We start from the raw sequence: 19,685 nt of genomic DNA, 5'->3' as shown, positions 1-19,685 counted from the left end.
CACTTTTGGTTAAAAAGGTTAGTTAAAAGAGCAGTAAGTCACATACACAACATTGAATGCAACAAAGACACAAGTTGATCCTCTGATATTCCTCACTAATCCTTCTTGTTCTTTTCCCCATGTTTTCTAATTTGCGGCTCGTACTTCTCTGACCCACTCTGTCAAGGTCAAGCCTGTTTAACCCTAAATCCCCTTTTAAATCAAGTCAAAGTGCCACACACAAGACCAGATCCACCAGCTGCATGAATCCAGATGAATCGTCTCCTCTGTCTTCTCCTTCAGATGGCCATCTCAGCGTCACTTTTCATCACATGCACACACATATCTGTATGATTTGTGAATATCAGCTAGCAGTTGTAATGCTTTTTTATGTAATGGGTGTTTAATTTATATATATTTATTTTAAGATCATTGTGCCTTGTTCGATGGGACAATAGAGTAGAAAGCCAAAGAGTGGGGAATGTTATGGGAGGAACACAGGTCGGACTTGAACCAGGGCCACCCACTTGGAGGGCTAGAGCCTCGGCAAATGGGCTGTGACCAAACCGTTAGGTCAGCTGTGCGCCCCCATCTTTTTTTTTTTTGCAACCACCTGTTTTTCTCTGCCTGCCAAAAACCACTCCACCCATCCATCCATCGTTCCATCCATCTCCTCCTCCCCTGACATACCCTTCACCACTGACGTACCACTCCTCCACTCTAACACCTCCGATTTACAGTAATAGCTTGTCTGGCAGACAGTATGAATGAAAGGATGAATGCAGGGGGAGGGTGAGACAAAGTGGTAGAATATCGATCGAGGTTTGACCATCCAATACACGCCTTTATTTTGCAGCCTCTCGGATCTCTCCACACACCTAACAAGGCTATCTCCATGTGAATTCCATGATAACCATATGTGTACTTCAAAACAAGCATAAATCCTTACTTTAATCTCAACAGAGTGAGAGTGATATCATAGTGGATTTAAACTGATTTTAGAGGGATTGATCTGCAAACTTTACCGCAGAAACATCAGCATGCTCCCTAAGAATAGACATAGGAGACGTGACTGATGGGACTTTAACAGGATCTTGAATAACCTGAATAGTACTGGGAAAATCAGTGTATATACTTTGCAGGTTGGGTTAGGTCAAAACCAGGGCACTATAATCCGGAGCAGGTTTGGGTGGAACATTTGGATTAGTTTACATGTGGGTTTAAAGTCTTTCTGATGGAACTGATTTAGAATTTTTTGTCTCTGGGATTTAATTCTTTCCTGTCAGACTGGCTTTCTAACCTGGAAAGTACCAAACCTTTATTATGTAGAGCAGACATTGTTCACAGTCTGTTGGAAAAAAACCCACAAGTTGTACTTATAATAATCCATCATAATACAACAAACTAGCACTTGTTTGCCAGCTTCATGGATGTGATCACATTATATTTTCTTTCAAAATACAGTGTTTAAAGGACTTATATTTCCCTTTAAATACATGAATGAATAATCATATACTTATTTATTAATCTTTTATTTATGATAATGAATGTAAGAAGTCATTTTTGAATTTAAATTATGCTTGTTGAGCATTTATTATTTGTTATAGTTTGTCAGGTGGGTATCAACATCCTTTAAGAACCTGTAAAGTTTTTCTAATCAGAGGTTGATATGTCAAGACAAAAAGTGGATGAAAACTGTGATCGAAAGCAAAGAATCAGTCTGTGAAGGCAGTTGGCTCTGTAGAAAGGTCCTATAGATTGAGGCACACGCACACCCACAGACACACCCACTGACTAAGCCTGTAATCCTCAATGTGTATGTCTATTAACTATACGGCTTTCTATAGAAAGTTTAATCCACAAGATGTCAAGTAGTGGTTGTTGTTTACATTGTTTGCGTGTTTGTCTGTGTGCAAACCATCTAATCTTCCTGTTTGTGTATAAAGTTGTATGTCTGTCTGTTTAATGTTTGTTTTGCCTGGAATGCATTCATGTAGATTTTTTCGTTGTTTACTTATAAGGATGAACCATTAACATGAGATATACAACATTACTTTTTTATAGCAGAAGGTTGCTCTACAGCAGCTGTTTTTTTCTATTTTATCTAGAAATGTGTTTAAAATTAACAAACATATATAGATATATGAAAAAATGCAAAGATGAAAGACACACACAAGAAAGGGAAGGTGAGCTGAGGAAATGAGTGGGAATCTCACAGTGAAAAGGAAGAAATATAAGAAAAAAACAAAAAAAACAAATCTGTTGAGGCAGCAGATGAGTGATTGCACGTGCCTGTGTCCTCATCTCTTCTTCTTATCTCCCCCGCCTATGGAATTATCTACTGTATTTCCAGAAGGGTTTACGTTGCCATCCTGTGGTGAGATGTAGCAACTACATATTCGATATAGTCACCACAGCGCTGTAGGTCATTTGAGAAAACTAAATGCTGATGTGTTATATCTTTGTCCCCTCTCTTTGTGCACAGATTTTGTTTGACCAGGCTCAGAGGTCCATCAAGCAGCAGCTCCACACCTTCATTAAAGAGTGAGTATCTCATGTCACAGTTTATAAATAGCAACATGAGCTGGTGCAATGATTAAATTACCGTAAATTCCGTACTATTGAGCGCACCTGGATATAAGCCGCACCGGCTAAAAATAAGCAAATAAATGTATTTGTACATATATAAGCCGCACTTGATTATAAGCCGCAGGTGTCCACGCTATAACAAGAGCTATTTACACAGACGTAGGCTACCGGTAACATCCGCAAATACTGTAGCGTCCGTACGGACGTTAAAGGACGACGAGAGCGTTCAAATAATAACTTTTAATAACCCGATCACTGTCGGCCGTGACCACGCCGTTTACAGCAGAGAGCAACACATAACTTGCCGTAACAATCCAACTCTCTCCCCCAGCGTTCTCTCATACAGCCACTCAACACGTTCTCGCTGGTGCATTCACTGACTCTCCACATAATCGGAATTATGAACACATTATCAACTACTGACTTTACAACATGAACCGTTACAATACGAAGCCTAGCCGACGGTGTCTGTAACACGGCTGATGAAAAAGATGACCGTAATATATTTCACAAGAAAAAGTCCATCCATTCACTGCCTCAGAATGACTTTATTACTCACTTCCTCAGTCTCTGTTGTCGCTGTCAGTGTCATCTTAACGTGCAGCAGCTCTGTTAGCTTCTTTGACAGCCAGGTCGATCGCCTTTAACTTGAAAGCTGCATCATATGTATTTCTCTGTGTGTTTTCCATCATGAGGGTGCGTGCATGAAGCGCAAAATGACTGATATTAAGATCCGACGTGACGAAGTCAAATGTTTTTGCGGCAGAAGCTCATTGTCCCCCATAAAAAATCCATGCATTAGCCGCACCGGAGTAGAAGCCGCAGTGCTCGAAGTGTGAGAAAAAAGTAGCGGCTTATAGTCCGGAATTTACGGTATCATCTTTAATATCTTAAACTGCTACATCAAGACCGATAGATAGTGTTGTTTAAAATGTGTATGTTTAGATCATTTGCTGCATGCAATTTTGTCTTTTTACATTCTGACTCAACTCTTTGTCACTCTTTTAGGGATGTGCGTAAGTTCAAGGACACTAAGAAGCAGTTTGATCGGGTGCGTGAGGACATGGAGTTGGCTCAGGTGAAGAATGCTCAGGCTCCCAGGAACAAGGTGCATGAGGCTGAGGAGGCTACACAGGCTCTCATACTCAGTCGCAAGGCCTTCAGGCACCTGGCGCTGGACTATGTACTACAGGTGCAACACAGACACTTTCTACCAATGTTATTCACAATGTCGTCCAGTAGATGGCGCTTACACTCAACAGTTGCTTATGCTACATAGACATGAATCTCCAAATGCTGCAAAATTCAGTCTAATATCTATACTTTTTTTGTGTTTGATTTTGGCAGATAAATGTGCTTCAAGCCAAGAAGAAGTTTGAGATCTTAGATGCAGTAAGTAGCCAAAACATACTTCATCTATCTAATGATTGACAGCTCTACATTGCTGTGTGTTTTTCTATAAGCAAACTGTTGTTATCCTTCTCTGCCTCCTGCAGATGCTGTCCTTCATGCGAGCTCAATACACTCTGTTTCAACAAGGGTACAACATCTTGGATGAAATCGACCCCTACATGAAAACACTGGCTGCACAGGTGAGCTAAAGCAAAAAGATTTACACACACACACACACACACACACACACACACGCACACACACACTTTTAAACAATAATTGTGTAGTATAGCTACTTTTTCCGTATTTGTTTGCACTTTCTTAGGACAAATAACATACACTGAATAATCAAAACTATTTTCATTGTTGAGCATGTAAACAGGTGTTGTAGTCTTGTTTGTATTGAGTATTGTTTTCTGTTAAATTCATGTCAATTCAAGAGAAACTCTGCAGATTATATTCTAGTTTAAGGGGTTTAGGCTCATTAAGAACACACAAAACCAAAGTTCATATCCTAAAATAAAATAGTTCTCCACCCATGTTTTGTCTTGTCAAAGGTTTGTTTTTAAAGTTTTTAAAGAGTAAGTCTTTTTCCCTGTATCACAACCTCCATGAACATTACCCCTTAACTTAACTCACAGAATTTAGTTTGCCTATGACTGAATCTGTTGTCTTCTTCTTGGTGCAGCTGGATCAGCTGGTGATTGACTCGGCCGTGGAGAAGAGAGAGCTGGAGCACAAACACGCCATCATCCAGCAGAGAGTGAGACAGTAGCAAAAACTCTTTACTTCGCACCTTCACTGCCCTCACATATCTCCTTCTGTTCCTCCCCCCCCCCCCCCCCCCCCCCCTCAGTTTGGTAACTATAACGTCTCTATTGATTGTGTCTAAGCGAATAGTGACACACGTGAATCGGATTTGCCTTGAATAACACATTATTTGATAAAGTTACGGAAAAGGGGGCAGAACTAGATTTTTCTCCTTTTAGTCTCACTTTGCGTGATAGCTTCCTCCTAATTCAGGCTTCTTTTAAGCTCTTGAAAAGGCAGGCATTAGAACATTTATTTTTAATCTGTCTTTTTTACACTGTCTAGTCTTTGGTTTTATAAATTCCATCCAGTACCTCCTGTCTTTAATTCACAAAGGCACAGAAAACCTCTAAAGCAATGCAAAAACACGTTTAGGGATGTGGCGTTTGTCTTTCTTCAGGCTCAAAATAAAGGTCTCACACATAATTAATGTAGGAGTCACTAGGCTGAATAAAAGACAGTTCTTTTCAAGCCCTCACCCTGCCCCACAATCACAATCATCCACAGAAGCACAACATTCATCCATCTGTTACCTGAAGGGGTGCCAAAAACTTTTATTGCCAAACTTGGCCAGTCCGTCAGATAAATTAAGATGCGGAGTGCCAGCAACCTGCCAGACACAGTATGGGACTTTGTGTCTGACCCAGTGGCAGCTCACAAATATTTAACCTGAAAGCCAACAATGGGCTAGTTAGACGGTATCTTTGATTGATATATACAACAATATGAACACACTTTAGATGTAAGGAGCACATGCCACAAACAAGAGGGACCCTCTATTAAGATCAAACTATGCAAAGGAATGTCTCACATATTTGACTTCATAGTAGTAATTTCATTTGAACTCTTTTATCTTTCTGTCTCCCTGTCTTGTCCTCATCTGACCACACTCCTTCGCCAGACTCTAATGCAGGTGAGTTCACATTTTCCTTCCCTGTTGACTCAAATATGTCAGTCTTTTTCTAAAATGTCAGAGGTTTTAAATAGTAAGTTGGCTACTTCATTGTGTAATAATCTTCCTGGATAAACACAACAGCATTTTAAAAAGGTTTGTTTACCTGGCCTGCAGTGGAGGTAGATTTATTTTAAGAGGATTGGATTTCTTGATTCTGGCATTCATGTGCGTTATCTGAGCTCTGCTGTAAACCTCCATCCCATTTTCTGTACGCAAAGAGCCTTTAACCTTGCAGTGTGAAAAAAGAGAAAGTCTTTTCATATTTATTCGCATAAACAAGTCAAGTCAAGTAGACTTTATTTATATAGCACATTTATAACAGCCAAGGTGGACCAATGTACATTAAGTGTAGAGAAATACATTTCACCCAAACATCATGGAAAAAAAAAAAGCTTAACAGTTGCAGGCAGGTTTCATCTTTGACCTGCTTAAATTGATTGAGAACATCCATAGATTAAGTGAATGCACACATTTCCTGGGGGCGCTGGTGGCGCAGGGGCAGTGTGCACATCCCCATGTATGGAGGCTACCGTCCTCACACGGGCGGCCCGGGTTCGCGTCCAGCCCGTGGCTCCTTTCCCGCATGTCTCTCCCCACTCTCTCTCCCTGAATTCCGCCTCTGTCCACTTTCCTCTATAATAAAGGCAAAAGGCCAAAAAAAAAAATCTTAAAAAAAAAAAAAAAAAAAAAAGTGAATGCACACATTTCCTGGTATGAACACTCCTTGACAAATCAAATCAAAGTTGCAAATGGTAGTACCTTGTAAAATGTGGATGAGTAGGTGTGTGTGTGTGTGCGTGTGCGTCGTAGAACAGAAGAAGGCTTTTGATGTAAGCCTATACTGAGCAATTTATGGTCGACTCATGCTGGCTGCTGTTACAGGAAATAGTCAACCTGTCTGGATAGAGTAAGAGTGTGTGTGTTTGTGTGTGTATAGTACTGTGCCTTATTCTTTTACAATGTGTGTGCATGTAGTACGTGACCTGGCTGACAAAGCATTATCTTTTTATGCTAACCAGCACTAACTTGTGTGTTGTTTGTCTGTTCATGCTTGTGTTGGCCAATCAACATCTTTGTTTTTATTTTTTATTTTTTTTAACCTCAGGATACCATGTCTTGTTTCCCTGGTATGTGATACTATGCTCTTAAAGCTCTTAAATGTATTACTACTCCGGTGCTTCGTGATTTGAGTTCAATATAGATTTATCATATTGAATTTCCCTCGGGATCAATAAAGTATCTATCTATCTATCTATCTATCTATTGAACTGAAGTTGTTCCTCACTTCTTACTTTTCCTATTCAATCAGTTTTCTTGGGTTATTTCAGGATCAGCACTTTTATGAGTCATCTTATCCATATAGTGACTCATTACTGTTGTGTGTTAGATTTATTCACACCTTTTAATGATAATTGCAACAGCTTGCTTAATATGAGCAGATATATTTGAAAAATGTAAAACTAATAATGATCCTGTCAGTCTTTTGTGACATTTGGTAAATAGCATAATTGTTCATTTAATTCAATAAGAATTTAAAAGTAAGACGCTTTGAGCACAGCTTCCTCTGTTCTCTACAGTAGTTCAGACTGTTTTTGATCACAGAGCCAGACAGTTCAGTGTGTCACTAGAGACTGTACAGATCTGATGGTGGATGATGCCAGCTTCAACCTCACAACCTCCTGCCAGCTCGAGCCAGAATCAACAGATGGCATGTAAACACAGTTGTTGGTTTAATTTGAGGGCAACAGAAAGAGGGAGACAGATGAAAAAGGAGGAGAGCAGTTTACAAAATATAAAAAAGGATAAAAAATGTTGTTTCATTGATCAAAAGTCTAATAACTTAATGACTGAAGAAAAATGTAGCAGCTGAATGTAGATTTTGTGCATTTTAAATTAAGACTTTTATGAGTTTTTGTTAATTTATGAATCCATATGTCATAGTCTTTTACATGACCTTTTTATACAGTTTGTTATAGTTATATTGTTTGTAATTAAAATGGTGAAGTTCGGCACAGGTCTTGGTTTTACAACAATCAAGACAGACAAAAATACTGATCTGTATCCTACCATTTTACTTTGTTATTGCATCTAAGAAAACACTTATCAAAGAAAGCCTGAGGGAAAAAAAGAAAAATTATTGAGTAAAACTCAAATTGTTGAGTAAAAAAGATATCAAGACAGATTGATGGGTACATAAGCTCTCTTCATTGAAAATGATGAATTAAGGGGCGTTGGTGGAACAGTGGGTTGTGTGCCTGCCACATGTATGGAGGCTGCGGTTCCAGGAGGGCAGACCCGGGTTTAAATCCAACCTGTGGCTCCTTTCCCACATCTCCCAACACTCTCTCTCTCTCTCTCTCTCTCTCTCTCTCTCTCTCCCTGATTTCCAAGTCTATCCACTCTCCTATCCCTCAAATAAGGCCAAACATTAATCAACAAAAAAAGAGAGAAACAAAATGGTTTAAAAAAACTTTAGATGTTAAATCTGCCAAAGGAGTTTTGACTGTTTCCATCACCCAGACTCTGTAAAAAAGATGAATATGATTTAACATAATATAGGCATATATTTATTTAGGTGTCATTTAGAGTCATACCTTAACAGGATCATGCACATTATGTGAATCCTTCTATGTCTGGACTTTTACAATCTTTCACTTCCTTTCCTTTTTTTTTTTTTACTGTTTTCTATAAATCTGCAACTGCCTCACCTCTCTCCTCCTCTTTTATAACTCCCTTTCTCACTCCACACATCAGATGCTCCCTCTTTCTTCTCTCTTTCACAGCAGTCTTTACTCTTTTATGTGTGCAGGACTTCATTGTGTCTCCCAGGGGGATTGTCTCCTCCACTCTCTCCTCCTTCATTGTTACCAGATTTGGCTGCACGACTTTTTTTTGCAAGGCAACGTGAGGTAAACAGAGAAGGACAAATACACAGAGGAAACTGCTTTTAAAAGGCGATAGTCAGTGGGTTAGTTAGCCTATATAAAACAACATATTGAGTCGGTTGAGATTTAACAAATCTATACGCAAGTAATATGTGCTTGTTCACGTTAACTTTTTTGTGGCATATTTTAGTGCAACGTAATGTTTTTTTTAAAGAATTTCTACCTACCTCGTGCTGTTCACCCAGGGTACAAAATCAGCAACATTATACATTGGGTTGGTCCCATGTTCTGTGTCAACTGATCAGCCGCCTGTGACCTAGCCCCGTTTCCACAAAATGGTCCCGTATGGATCAGTACAGTTTAGTTCGGTAAAGCCTGATCCTGTTTGCATTTCCACAACCAACGCGTACCCTATTTGGTAGGCGGCGTCTAAAAACTGCCTCTGAAAAACTATGGGAAATGTGTAAACATAGCTGCATGGGGGCTACAATCCTACGTGGTCCTGGCTGATTTAAGGTGGGAAGAGGGGTCTCCGGTCTGGTGCTTGGGGAGCAATAATGCAAGCTTGATTAAGCAGCAATAGCGTTCAGACAGATGGAAAGCCTACTCCTATAAACTGAGGAAGAAACCTCGGGCTTCAGAAAAGCTACAGGGGAGCCTTAACTCTTGATGTGGGCGGGAGCTGGCGCGGTGCTGCCTCAAACATTACATGTTTGATCTCCGGCAGCCGTGGCGGGGTCAGCGGGGCCAAGAGGACCCTGACAGCTGTATGCTAATGAGGGCTCGCGCAGGGTCCACGCGGACGAGCGTCTCGGCAGGTGGTGTCCAGTGAAGGCACGCTGCTTGATGACAGTCTGACCTGGACTCGCGTGGGGTCCGCGTATTTCTCTTAGTTTTGTCGTGCTAACTTGTTGGATTTGAAAGGGATGCCGTTTTGTCTGTAAAATTGTCTGTATGTATGTATTATTAGATTTTAATCTGCTTTTATTGGGTAAGATGCTGTTGGATGTCAGTGTGGTGAAAATGAAGATATTTGGCAGATTGGACTATACACTGGTAAGGAGCGGTAGGACTATTGTTTTTGTTTGGTTTTGTACATTTTTAGGTAGGCCCTACATGTTTCTGTACATTTGTAGATACTCCAGCATAAATATTTGAAAGGCATGATGTTATGACCACGAATTGGTTTTTGAGACACTATGCTATAGTGACCATGGATACAATATATAGTGCTGTTTCTCCGTAATTGCTGTCATGGCTTTGTGCACTCTTTCTTTGAGAGTGGAATTTTATCATGACTACATTTTCTTTTGTCAGTGCCCCTTTTCTGACGAAAATGTAACCAATAGAGCTGTAGATCTTTATATTATGGTATTTAATAATGTATGGAGAGATGGATGGCACTGAAGACATGATTGTTGGTGTGAATGTGCAGATATCACTCATTTATTATTAAAGAGTAAACACCTCTGTTGTATTGGTTCCCCCTGGATGTTTTCATTTATACATAGGTCAAGTATCCAAAAACTAGTGCACAGGAGTCAAGTATAACCCTTATAATGCATTAAGGCAGCACAGAGGATCAAAAAGTGAATGTGATGATTATAATAATTGTGTGGATCAAAGAAAAGTCCAGAGAGGTTACATGTTAGTATCAGAGTGTTACGGTCTGTTTTTCATGAAGAAGAACACAGTATTGTGTGTGTGTGCATGTGCCATATGCCCAGTATTATCTTGCCCCAAACTGAAGGCCTCTTTCACAATAGTGAAACCTAACCTCAGCCTCTCCTCTCCTCTCCTCTATATCTTCATCCCTGTGTCTTCATCTAGCTTAGCAGATGGCATATCTGGCCTTAAAAGTCTTTTATGGGAAATACAACTCTGTGAGGATAAAACAGATGAGAAAGCCTAGACTTTTTAAGCTGACCTGTGGACAGTTTGATAAAAGGTACATTTATGAGCAGATGAGGATGAGATAATGAGAGGTTTATTGTGAGTATGGTATCAGAGCAGCTACTGTTTGTGACACTGATAAGGTACTATCTCTGTTTTGCCTGGCACGTTCTCCCTCCACGTTTATACCTACACTGCACACGGTCACCTGACTTGATCTCACATTAGCTCAAGGTGCAACTTTGCAATTGTTGTTAGACTGAAGACAGGATGTTGTCCCCCACTTCTTACATTGGAATAGCAATAGAGAGGGGAAACTCTTTGCTGCAAGTATCAGAAGGAATGATTAAGGCAATCAATGATTGTAATGAACTTTGTACTTATAAGCTTGTAGACAATGGTTCAAGACAGACCTCAGAGGGGATCATTGAGTTTAAGGGATGACATCCAATCTGTTTGACTTTGATTTTTTTTTACAGAGCTACAGCAAAGTTTCAGATGGAACTGATAAAAGACAAACTTGTGATATTTGCAGTTTATTGTTTATAGTCTGTTCATATCTCTAAACAAAAGTCAAATTTGAAGCAGAATCCCCACATTTATCTTGCACATCCATCTCTTCTTCTCACGATAGGACTTTTCTTACGATGACCCCAAGCTGGAATTCAATGTGGACGCACCCAACGGTGTGGTCATGGAGGGTTACCTCTTCAAGAGGGCCAGCAATGCATTCAAGACCTGGAACAGGTAAGAGGAGGAAATCAAATAGAGTGAACTCACAACTAAGATAAAGGAAATGTGTGTTTAGAAAAAAGCATGTGTTTTAAGGACAAAGTTCAGTTCATGATTAATCGTCTCTTTCTGACTTAAAACCTTCTCTTTTCATCAAGGCGGTGGTTTTCTATCCAAAACAGCCAGCTGGTCTACCAAAAGAAACTCAAGGTAGGCCGTGCACTGACTTGTTTGTAATTACAAGTTATAAGCAGATGAACCGGTTTAGTAAAGCTTCCAATTCAAAGCTTTAATGTACAGTTATTGAGACTACTCTCTCTGCCAACCTCAGGACTCTCTGACAGTGGTGGTGGAGGACCTGAGGCTTTGCTCAGTCAAACTAAGTGAAGATAATGAGAGGAGGTTCTGCTTTGAAGTGGTTTCACCCACCAAGTAAGTTTGTGTGGATGCGTTTTTCGTTATGTAACTTAAATCAAAACGACTGCCAATATGTTGTCTTTCAAATATTTTTAAATTAGTTCTTACATAATTGATGGAGGATATCTGATAATCAGCCAAATAACATAAAACTCGTTAGAGTAGACTAGACTAGATTAGAGTAGTTAAATGATTCATGACTGACAATGGAATGCCTCTCCCTGTAGGAGCTGTATGCTGCAGGCTGAGTCGGAGAAGCTGCGACAGGCTTGGATCCAGGCTGTGCAGGCCAGCATTGCCTCTGCTTATAAGGACATAGCCGACAATTACTACATTGAAGTATGAGCACACTAAGCCACAGCGACATGATACCAAACGAGTTGCATTTCTATTCATAAGTAAGTCATGAATTCTTAATTATCTGTCCACCTGTCAACCGCAGCGCTTGGACCGCACAGCCTCGCCCTCCACCAGCAGCATCGACTCGGCCAGCGAGCCCAGGGAGAGGGCCGACAGGGGAGTACGCGGAGGAGGTGGGGAAAGTCTCCTTCAGAGGGTGCAGAGCCTGCCTGGAAACGAACTCTGCTGTGACTGCGGCCAAACGGCTCCCTGCTGGGCCTCCATTAACCTGGGTGTGCTGCTCTGCATCGAGTGCTCCGGCATCCACAGGTAACCACAGCAAACGATGGGAGAGATTTTATGCAGAGAGCCAAAGACAAACAAGAAGTGCATCAATGGCATTCACATTAAGTTACACATTTTATGACTTTTGTCTTGACTTTAAAAAAGGGAATAACAATTGATTAAGATGTTCCAGAACGATCTGCCCTATAGTGACTAGAGAAGACACAGTTATGTTAATAGTAGCCAAAGTCTCCAGTGTGAATATTGAAGCCATAAAACAGAGACTATTTTTGAAGCATATCTCGGGCAGCTTTGTGACTCTCATAAGTGTTGAGAAACAGAAAACGTCTCCTACCTCAGGCGTTCGGGGGCTAAAATCATGTAGATATATCAAAACTTGTCTTCAAGCTAACTTTCTTCATTAAATAGTTTTTCTTCTATATTTCTTTCAGGAGTTTAGGAGTCCATTGCTCCAAAGTGCGCTCACTGACGTTAGACTCATGGGAGCCAGAATTGCTTAAGGTGCGTCTCTTCAGCACATTTGCTTGCAGCCTCTCATCCCCTTTTCAAAGACTTTTCTGTAACCAAAGTTGCATTTCTAATTCTTATCGCTAAAACTTTGTCTACTTTCTCTCTTCATTTCTTTTTTTTTCTGTCTGTGTCTTGTGTTTATTTCTTCACATTGTTAGCTAATGTGTGAACTGGGGAACACTGTGATCAATCAAATATATGAGGGAGCCTGCGAGGAACTGGGAGTGAAAAAACCTGGACCTTCCAGTTCAAGGTCAGTCTTTTGCTCCAATTATATCCAGTTTTACTGTAAAAGGGTAACAAGCTCTATTCTACCATTTATTTAAATGTAAGATATTTTTAGATGAACACCACACTCATGTCAACCAGGTTTAAATGGTTTCTATATAGACCTTTCAACATAGAGTTGGTTTATATAGCTCTTTCAGTGTCTACTATGTCATGCATAAACAGATCCAGGCTACTTTTGATTATCTGTATGCATTTTATCTTCAATAGTTTAACCCGGTTTCTTTTTCATCATGTGCCTTCAGACAGGAGAAAGAGGCCTGGATAAAGTCTAAATATGTGGAGAAACGCTTTCTTAAGAAGATGAGTGGGAGTGAGGCTTTGGTGGCTGGTGAAAGAAAGTCCCGGCAGTGGACAGTGAAGAAGTGCCATCGACACAACAGCTCCATACGAGCCCCTAACAAAGCCCGCAGGAAATACCATCGCTACGAGCCGGGCAGCGCTTCACCTGCAAACCTCTCAGCAGGTCAGTGCAGAGAATGAACGTCTCCGTGGTCATAATTTAGCACAAGGCACAAAGTTACAGCCTTTGAGTTATGATACGTCATGTATAATGTAACCTGAATCTCAGACTGAAGTCTTGTTTTTTTGTTTTTTTTCTTGACAGCAGCTGCAGCAAAGTTTCGCCGGGATTCCTTGTTCTGTCCAGATGAGCTGGACTCGCTATTTTCATACTTTGACACTGGATCTGGTCCTCGCAGTAAGTCTACTACAGCAACTTTTGTGTATGTGTACGAGTAGTACAGTATTTGCATTGTAATGACTAACATGTCCGTGGCTTGGCGATGCTTGGCCCCGCAGGTCTTAGCAGCGACAGCGGCCTGGGAGGAAGCACCGATGGCAGCACAGACATCCTGGTGTTTGGCTCAGTGGTGGACAGTGTAACAGAAGAAGGTAAAATCCTACCGTTGAAAATACCAATGTCATAAAACAATAACAGTCTAACTTTTTCACCATTTTAACCAATGTGATTACACTCTTAACTGTTATATTTACCTGCACTTCCTTCGGAAATAAATCTACCTTGTATGAGTAAAATGTGAAACTCATGGCCGTCCCACATTTTTAAATGTTAGCTTAAACAATAAGACAACACGGATGTAAAGTTAAATCCAATCATTGATACAACAATTGAGTAACATTGCTTTTCATTGCTAACAAATCCTTGAAAATGGGACCACACTCCCCTTCGTGAATAAAGAAATAAAATCAAACTATTTGTAAGAATATGTCTTAATGTTCGTTGCTATGAATTATAATGTAAAAGAAGGAAGTAGTCTGAACATACAACATACAAATGATAGTTTTTGACCTCATAATTTATTGATGCAACGTCAATTTAGAGAGTCCTTAAAGTATATAATATTAAGCTCTTGGGTTGATTCCTCTCTTTCCATCTTCCTGTTATTTTACGTGCCTTCAGAAGAGGAGTCAGAGGAGTCCTCCAGTGGTGAGGTAGAGATCGAACAAGAAGTGCACTCTGACCCAGAAGACCTGAGGGAGCTCCATCCCGGGGCACTACTGCACCGATCCTCCCGCCTTCACAACCTGCCGCTCATGGCTGAGGCCTTAGCACACGGAGCTGACGTACACACACCTACTGAGGAGGAGGAAGGGAAAACGCCCTTAATTCAGGCTGTCATGGGGGTGAGACACTGATTTCCCCAGACATTCGATGCAGAAAGGGAACAAACAACTTCTGACTTGGAAAAACTGATCCTTTTTTTTTAACTTATTAGTTTTTGTATTGTTCAGACACTGATAGAATCTGCCTGGGTTATAAATCACTAGTAAGTAATCTGCAGAAAGGGCCTGAGCCAAGTTTCATGGAGCAGACAGAGAGCTATCACCATTAAGTTATTAATGCTTTATTTGGCACAAGGTAATAAACAGAAGAAACACATTTCATAAACAAAGGACTCAATACAAACAGGAACTGATAAACTGATTTGTAATTTCAAGATAAGATAATAAAACAATAACCCTGTCTGTCTGTCTGTCTGTCAGGGTTCTCTGATCGCCTGTGAGTTCCTGCTACAGAACGGAGCTGATGTGAACCAGAGAGATATGAGGGGCAGAGGACCTCTGCACCACGCCACCTATCTGGGGCATACTGGGTAAGAAATGAAGAAATGATGTATGAGGAGGTTTCTGTCACTTATTCATTCATGTTCAAGTCGGAACGTCATGAAAATATTTGGCACAAACTGTTGTGCTCAACGTCTACATTCAATCTGTGGTATTTATAATAATAACACAGCTTTGATTGATCAGGTTACCATATATCTCTGCAACACCAACTGATTCTAGTCACTGGTGCATTTTTCAGAGTCAATAACCTTGATCTTCATTGTTAATGGAACAAGCCGTTTAAGAACAAATCATCAAACAAACATCTGTTTATTTAAGGTTTCATTTAAAATAGTGATTCTTAACCTAATCCTTAGTAATTCACCTTTTGACTCTGTGTTTGCACCCTGTTTTGTACAGTCAGGTGTGTCTCTTCCTGAAGAGAGGGGCATCACAGACGGAGGTGGATGAGCAAGGTCACGACCCCCTAAGCATCGCCGTCCAGGCTGCCAATGCAGACATCGTCACCCTGTAAGTGAACCGAGTTTTACTAATACCCAGTTTACTCTCTAGGTCCTTATAAGAAAGTCCCTAAATTGCGACATATTCATGCCTCTACAAGTACTTTGTGCTTTCCTTCTGCAAGTTTAAACCTGCTCCAGACATACAGACATATCACTCATCATCAGAGTATCTTGTGTTCATATATTGGGACACATGAGTTGTCTTTTACCAAGTCTTCAAATTAAGATCCAATATTTTAGTTTGGATGAAATGTAATGTAACTAGAGTAATAGACTCCTCAGTCACATAATACATTAAAAGTACTCTGATGAAATGAAAAAAACACATTCACAAATCTTGATGAAAGTACCTTAACATTGAACCTTTTTTAGATTTTCTCTGTAGCTTGTATTAATGATCTCATAGATGCTCTGGTAAAGAGTTAACTTCAATGTCTTAAGAAGGAACTGTTACACGTCGACTATGTAAACATTTTTTATGTATGTGTAAAGTCTGAAATCTTTTCCTAATTGTTGCATTCTCTTTCTCCTTCTGACGACCTCATCCCCCTCACCATCTCCTCCCACCTCTACATTCTTCATCTGTCACTCCCTTCATTTCGCTTTTCTAATCTTTATGATCATTTCTCCCTTATAATATTCATTTTCTCATCTCCCCCTCCCATGTGCCCACACACTCCTATATCACTTTTTACCATCTGCCTCTGTCTTCGTTCGTCTTTCCTCTAGATTGCGTCTAGCGCGGATGAACGAAGAAATGCGGGAGGCGGAGGCTCCTTTGGGTCAACCAGGTCAATACCCCAGCAGCAGCCCCACTGAGCAGCAGTACAGAAAATGCATCCAGGAATTCATCTGCCTCAACATAGAGGAGTGCTAGTGGTCACTTCTGTACCCTAGAGCGTGTACTCCCTCTCACTATATATAAATATTTAAATATTCCTCCCGACTGGGAAGCTAAATAACCATGTAGACGAAGTTGACCTTAGACTCTGATCTCAAGTTTCTTACTTCTGTAGATCATGGCTTATGGGCAAATTCCTGTCTGCAGACAGAGGAGCTTCCCACTCGCTCTTAATGGGGTGCCTCGTGTCATAGGGAGACCTCTGATGGACCTTTTTAACTCTACTGACAATGCAGCCATTTTTCTGCATTACCACTATGCTTCTGCTTACCATTACACTGCACCACCCATGCTATGCTACATGACACGCACAGTAAAACAACATCTGCTTTTTGGTGTTAAGCTAACAGGGTCATACTCTAACATCATAATGTGGTGTGGGGGAGTTGGGTTACTGTTGCCTAACACCTCTTACCTCTGAAGAATCTGGTTAGATTAATCCCCCTACGCCTCATAACCACCCACACCAACCAACCCCCCCATCTCTGCTTAATCAGAGATGTAAATATACATATATAGAAGTTATATATGGGTAATCTTTAAAGTATGTGCTGTGGCATGAGGTTAAAATGTTCCATTAGTAAAAGAAAAATGTGACTGACAAGCTGCGGTAGAGGTAGCCAAGGTTGTTTAATGTGTACAAGGAGGTGCCAGAAAGGGGAAATTAAATGTAAAACTGTGACAAGAATACAGAAGGGCTTTTGGAGAAAAACCCTCACCTGCTTTGTAAGATACCTAGTTATAAGTGAGTGAGTGAGTGAGTGAGTGAGTGTGAGAAGAGTGAATGAGTGCATGTATCCGAAAATACTGAGAGACCGAGGTAAAGCATATGATATTATGATACATTATGTAAAGGAAAAAAGAAACTGTGCACTTTTCCCATTTACAGTATTATTATTTAGTTTATTTTTTATCCAGTTAGTCTTTGCATTGTCAATGTCTAGTCATGTCTGTCTACCTATTGTCTATTTATGTTAATCTTCCCAGAGGACCAGTGCAATGCATTCTTGAATGCAGTTTACATCTGCATAACTATAAATGATTGTGTTTTTAATCTGAAAGCATTATTTGGGAATTATGACAGGAAGTCTCTCGATAACATCATGTAATAGAACTCATAATAGATGTGTTGCTTTCATGTTCCCTTTGGAATGGCCTTACAATGCTATAAGCAATGCTATTATTACTGGCGTAAGGGCACGCCAATGAAAGACATTTTACGAGCTTATCTAAGGAAATTCAATTCAAAAAGTTCATTTTTGAATGAATTGTAATCATTGTTTACTCATAAGGATGAAATCGTGCTGAGTCGTGACAAACTAGAGCAGGAGGTGTAGTGAGGGAGTGTATAAACCCAGATTAAGATCTCACCGTTAAACAGTTCTTCTATTCACAGCTTTTGGAATAAAAGGTGACTCATGATGCCTCCATTTAGTTGTAAATACTCATCAATGTCACACTTTCTGTGGTGAGATAGAAGAGGCACAGTTAAGAACAGTTTCAACACTTGGGTTGCTTCCTTCGCTGATCAATGCTTGCAGTGTTCCTGCATGCTTTGCCAGGATCGTTCCCAGGTGCTTCAGTATCGTTTGCATTCTGAGCATGATTAAAATATCTTTCTATGGTTTGATCATGTTGTGCAGTGCAGTCCTGTGGAGTAAGCATGAACCACCATGACACCACTCTGGTGTCAGATATAACTTACTTTTTGCACCTCTGTGCCATTTTTTCATTCAATTACCAAATCTGTGGGGACTTCCACATTCTGGATTTTTTTCCTCTCCACAGAAACAGTCATTTATTTATTTTTTATTTTTTGTTCAATGTTGTGGTTTAATTTTCTCTGCCAAAGACTTGTTAAAGGGAAAGTGTCTGAAATTGTTGTATAGTATCACCGTCTTCTTTTCTACTGAATCTGTTCAGAGTAGATACAGCATAGTCTTACCATACTTTGTGAAGTGACAGAGTGGTAGAAACACTGTTGGTGTACTCACATGTTAAAAAGAGGTTACAGAAATGTGACAGACCTGAGAGATTTTGGAATGGCAGGTGATAATCTGCCAATAGTTCAATGTGTACTACAAGTAGAACCAGTCTAGGGGTTGACGTGAAGCTACTGTGACCAAACTGTTCAGGGCCTTCACCTAGGCAAAGTATTAAATGTTGTGTCCATTGTGTGTATTGACAAAGAAGTGGTTAAAGATGCTGTTCAAGCAAACATGCTGTAAATAGTACACTTGTGTATTTTAACTCAACGCCAACTGCCTGCCTCTCTGATTTCAATCATGGATCCTGACTGTCTGATCTGTTTTATGTTTGTCTTTTACTCTCTTTACAACAACAAAAACAACCTGTCAGGCAGAATTTAAAACACAGCTCTGCATTACTCGGAGGGGTTCTTCTGTTCACTGACATTTGGATATCTTTGGAATACTTTCTTCCTTGTCTTAAGAAGCACTCAAGGAAAAAAAAAAAGAGTAGACAAAATACATACAATAAAACGGAGAAACTCTTGATAAACTAACCCTGCTTCCTACTTGTTCTCATTTCTGTGTCCTGTCTCATCTCTTATGTATAACATTCTCTCAACATCGGAACAATTGAAGTCAAAGTAAAAAAAATAAAAGTTGACCAAAAAGGATTAATTTATAAAGTAAAGCGCTACAATTTCAGATGTTGGGAGAATGTCTTTTTTTCATGTGGTTGGCTACGTTGTCTTCTGGTCCATAACAAACTTGGCTTATTTAAGCAATACAATTATTTCCTTCAGGGGTTGAAAGGAGGTGTTACACTTGACTTCAGACTGCCAGGTCAACAACACCGACACTTTAAGTGTCTCTGGAGTGTAATTTAACTTGATTTTACAATCAGTTTTCCACAAGCCAAAAAAAGGTTTTATTGCCCTCCATCAGCATATGTCGGCTTGGTTAAGTAAACATTGACTGATATATCATTGCTTGTGTCACCACAGGGGTTCCCGAGGGCAGCAGGAGAGTAAAATCCAAGGATGTTCTGGATAGAGTGAGTGAAGCATCCTGGGCTGTCTTAAACTAAAACTGCGGTTGTCTCTGCTCTGGTGGTTTGGGATGATCTTT

General features: G+C 40.2%; 1 protein-coding gene across 2 annotated transcripts in view; it reads left to right on the top strand.

Moving 5' to 3' along the window:
* The window catches only part of LOC306822343 (arf-GAP with coiled-coil, ANK repeat and PH domain-containing protein 3-like), a 48,966-nt gene extending 29,852 nt beyond the window's left edge, over nucleotides 1-19,114 (top strand). Inside the window, exons 5-24 of one of the 2 annotated variants that reach the window (XM_079341305.1) lie at nucleotides 2,465-2,523; nucleotides 3,577-3,760; nucleotides 3,916-3,960; nucleotides 4,065-4,160; nucleotides 4,649-4,723; nucleotides 5,672-5,683; nucleotides 11,138-11,250; nucleotides 11,394-11,445; nucleotides 11,567-11,667; nucleotides 11,880-11,991; nucleotides 12,095-12,321; nucleotides 12,729-12,798; nucleotides 12,966-13,060; nucleotides 13,341-13,561; nucleotides 13,706-13,795; nucleotides 13,897-13,989; nucleotides 14,519-14,742; nucleotides 15,103-15,212; nucleotides 15,586-15,696; nucleotides 16,419-19,114. In XM_079341305.1, coding sequence (XP_079197431.1) covers nucleotides 2,465-2,523; nucleotides 3,577-3,760; nucleotides 3,916-3,960; nucleotides 4,065-4,160; nucleotides 4,649-4,723; nucleotides 5,672-5,683; nucleotides 11,138-11,250; nucleotides 11,394-11,445; nucleotides 11,567-11,667; nucleotides 11,880-11,991; nucleotides 12,095-12,321; nucleotides 12,729-12,798; nucleotides 12,966-13,060; nucleotides 13,341-13,561; nucleotides 13,706-13,795; nucleotides 13,897-13,989; nucleotides 14,519-14,742; nucleotides 15,103-15,212; nucleotides 15,586-15,696; nucleotides 16,419-16,566 — 2,238 coding nt within the window. In that variant the 3' untranslated portion in view covers nucleotides 16,567-19,114. Of the gene's footprint in view, nucleotides 1-2,464; nucleotides 2,524-3,576; nucleotides 3,761-3,915; nucleotides 3,961-4,064; nucleotides 4,161-4,648; nucleotides 4,724-5,671; nucleotides 5,684-11,137; nucleotides 11,251-11,393; nucleotides 11,446-11,566; nucleotides 11,668-11,879; nucleotides 11,992-12,094; nucleotides 12,322-12,728; nucleotides 12,799-12,965; nucleotides 13,061-13,340; nucleotides 13,562-13,702; nucleotides 13,796-13,896; nucleotides 13,990-14,518; nucleotides 14,743-15,102; nucleotides 15,213-15,585; nucleotides 15,697-16,418 lie in introns of both variants that reach the window. The other variant, XM_079341304.1, reaches the window with a different exon arrangement.
* Nucleotides 19,115-19,685: the final 571 nt, after the last annotated feature.

Source organism: Symphodus melops (assembly GCF_947650265.1).
Source record: "Symphodus melops genome assembly, chromosome: 4".
In the NCBI taxonomy this organism is placed as follows: Eukaryota; Metazoa; Chordata; class Actinopteri; order Labriformes; family Labridae; genus Symphodus; species Symphodus melops.
Note: the sequence above shows the minus strand (reverse complement) of the source record. Positions and strands in the feature narration are given on the sequence as shown.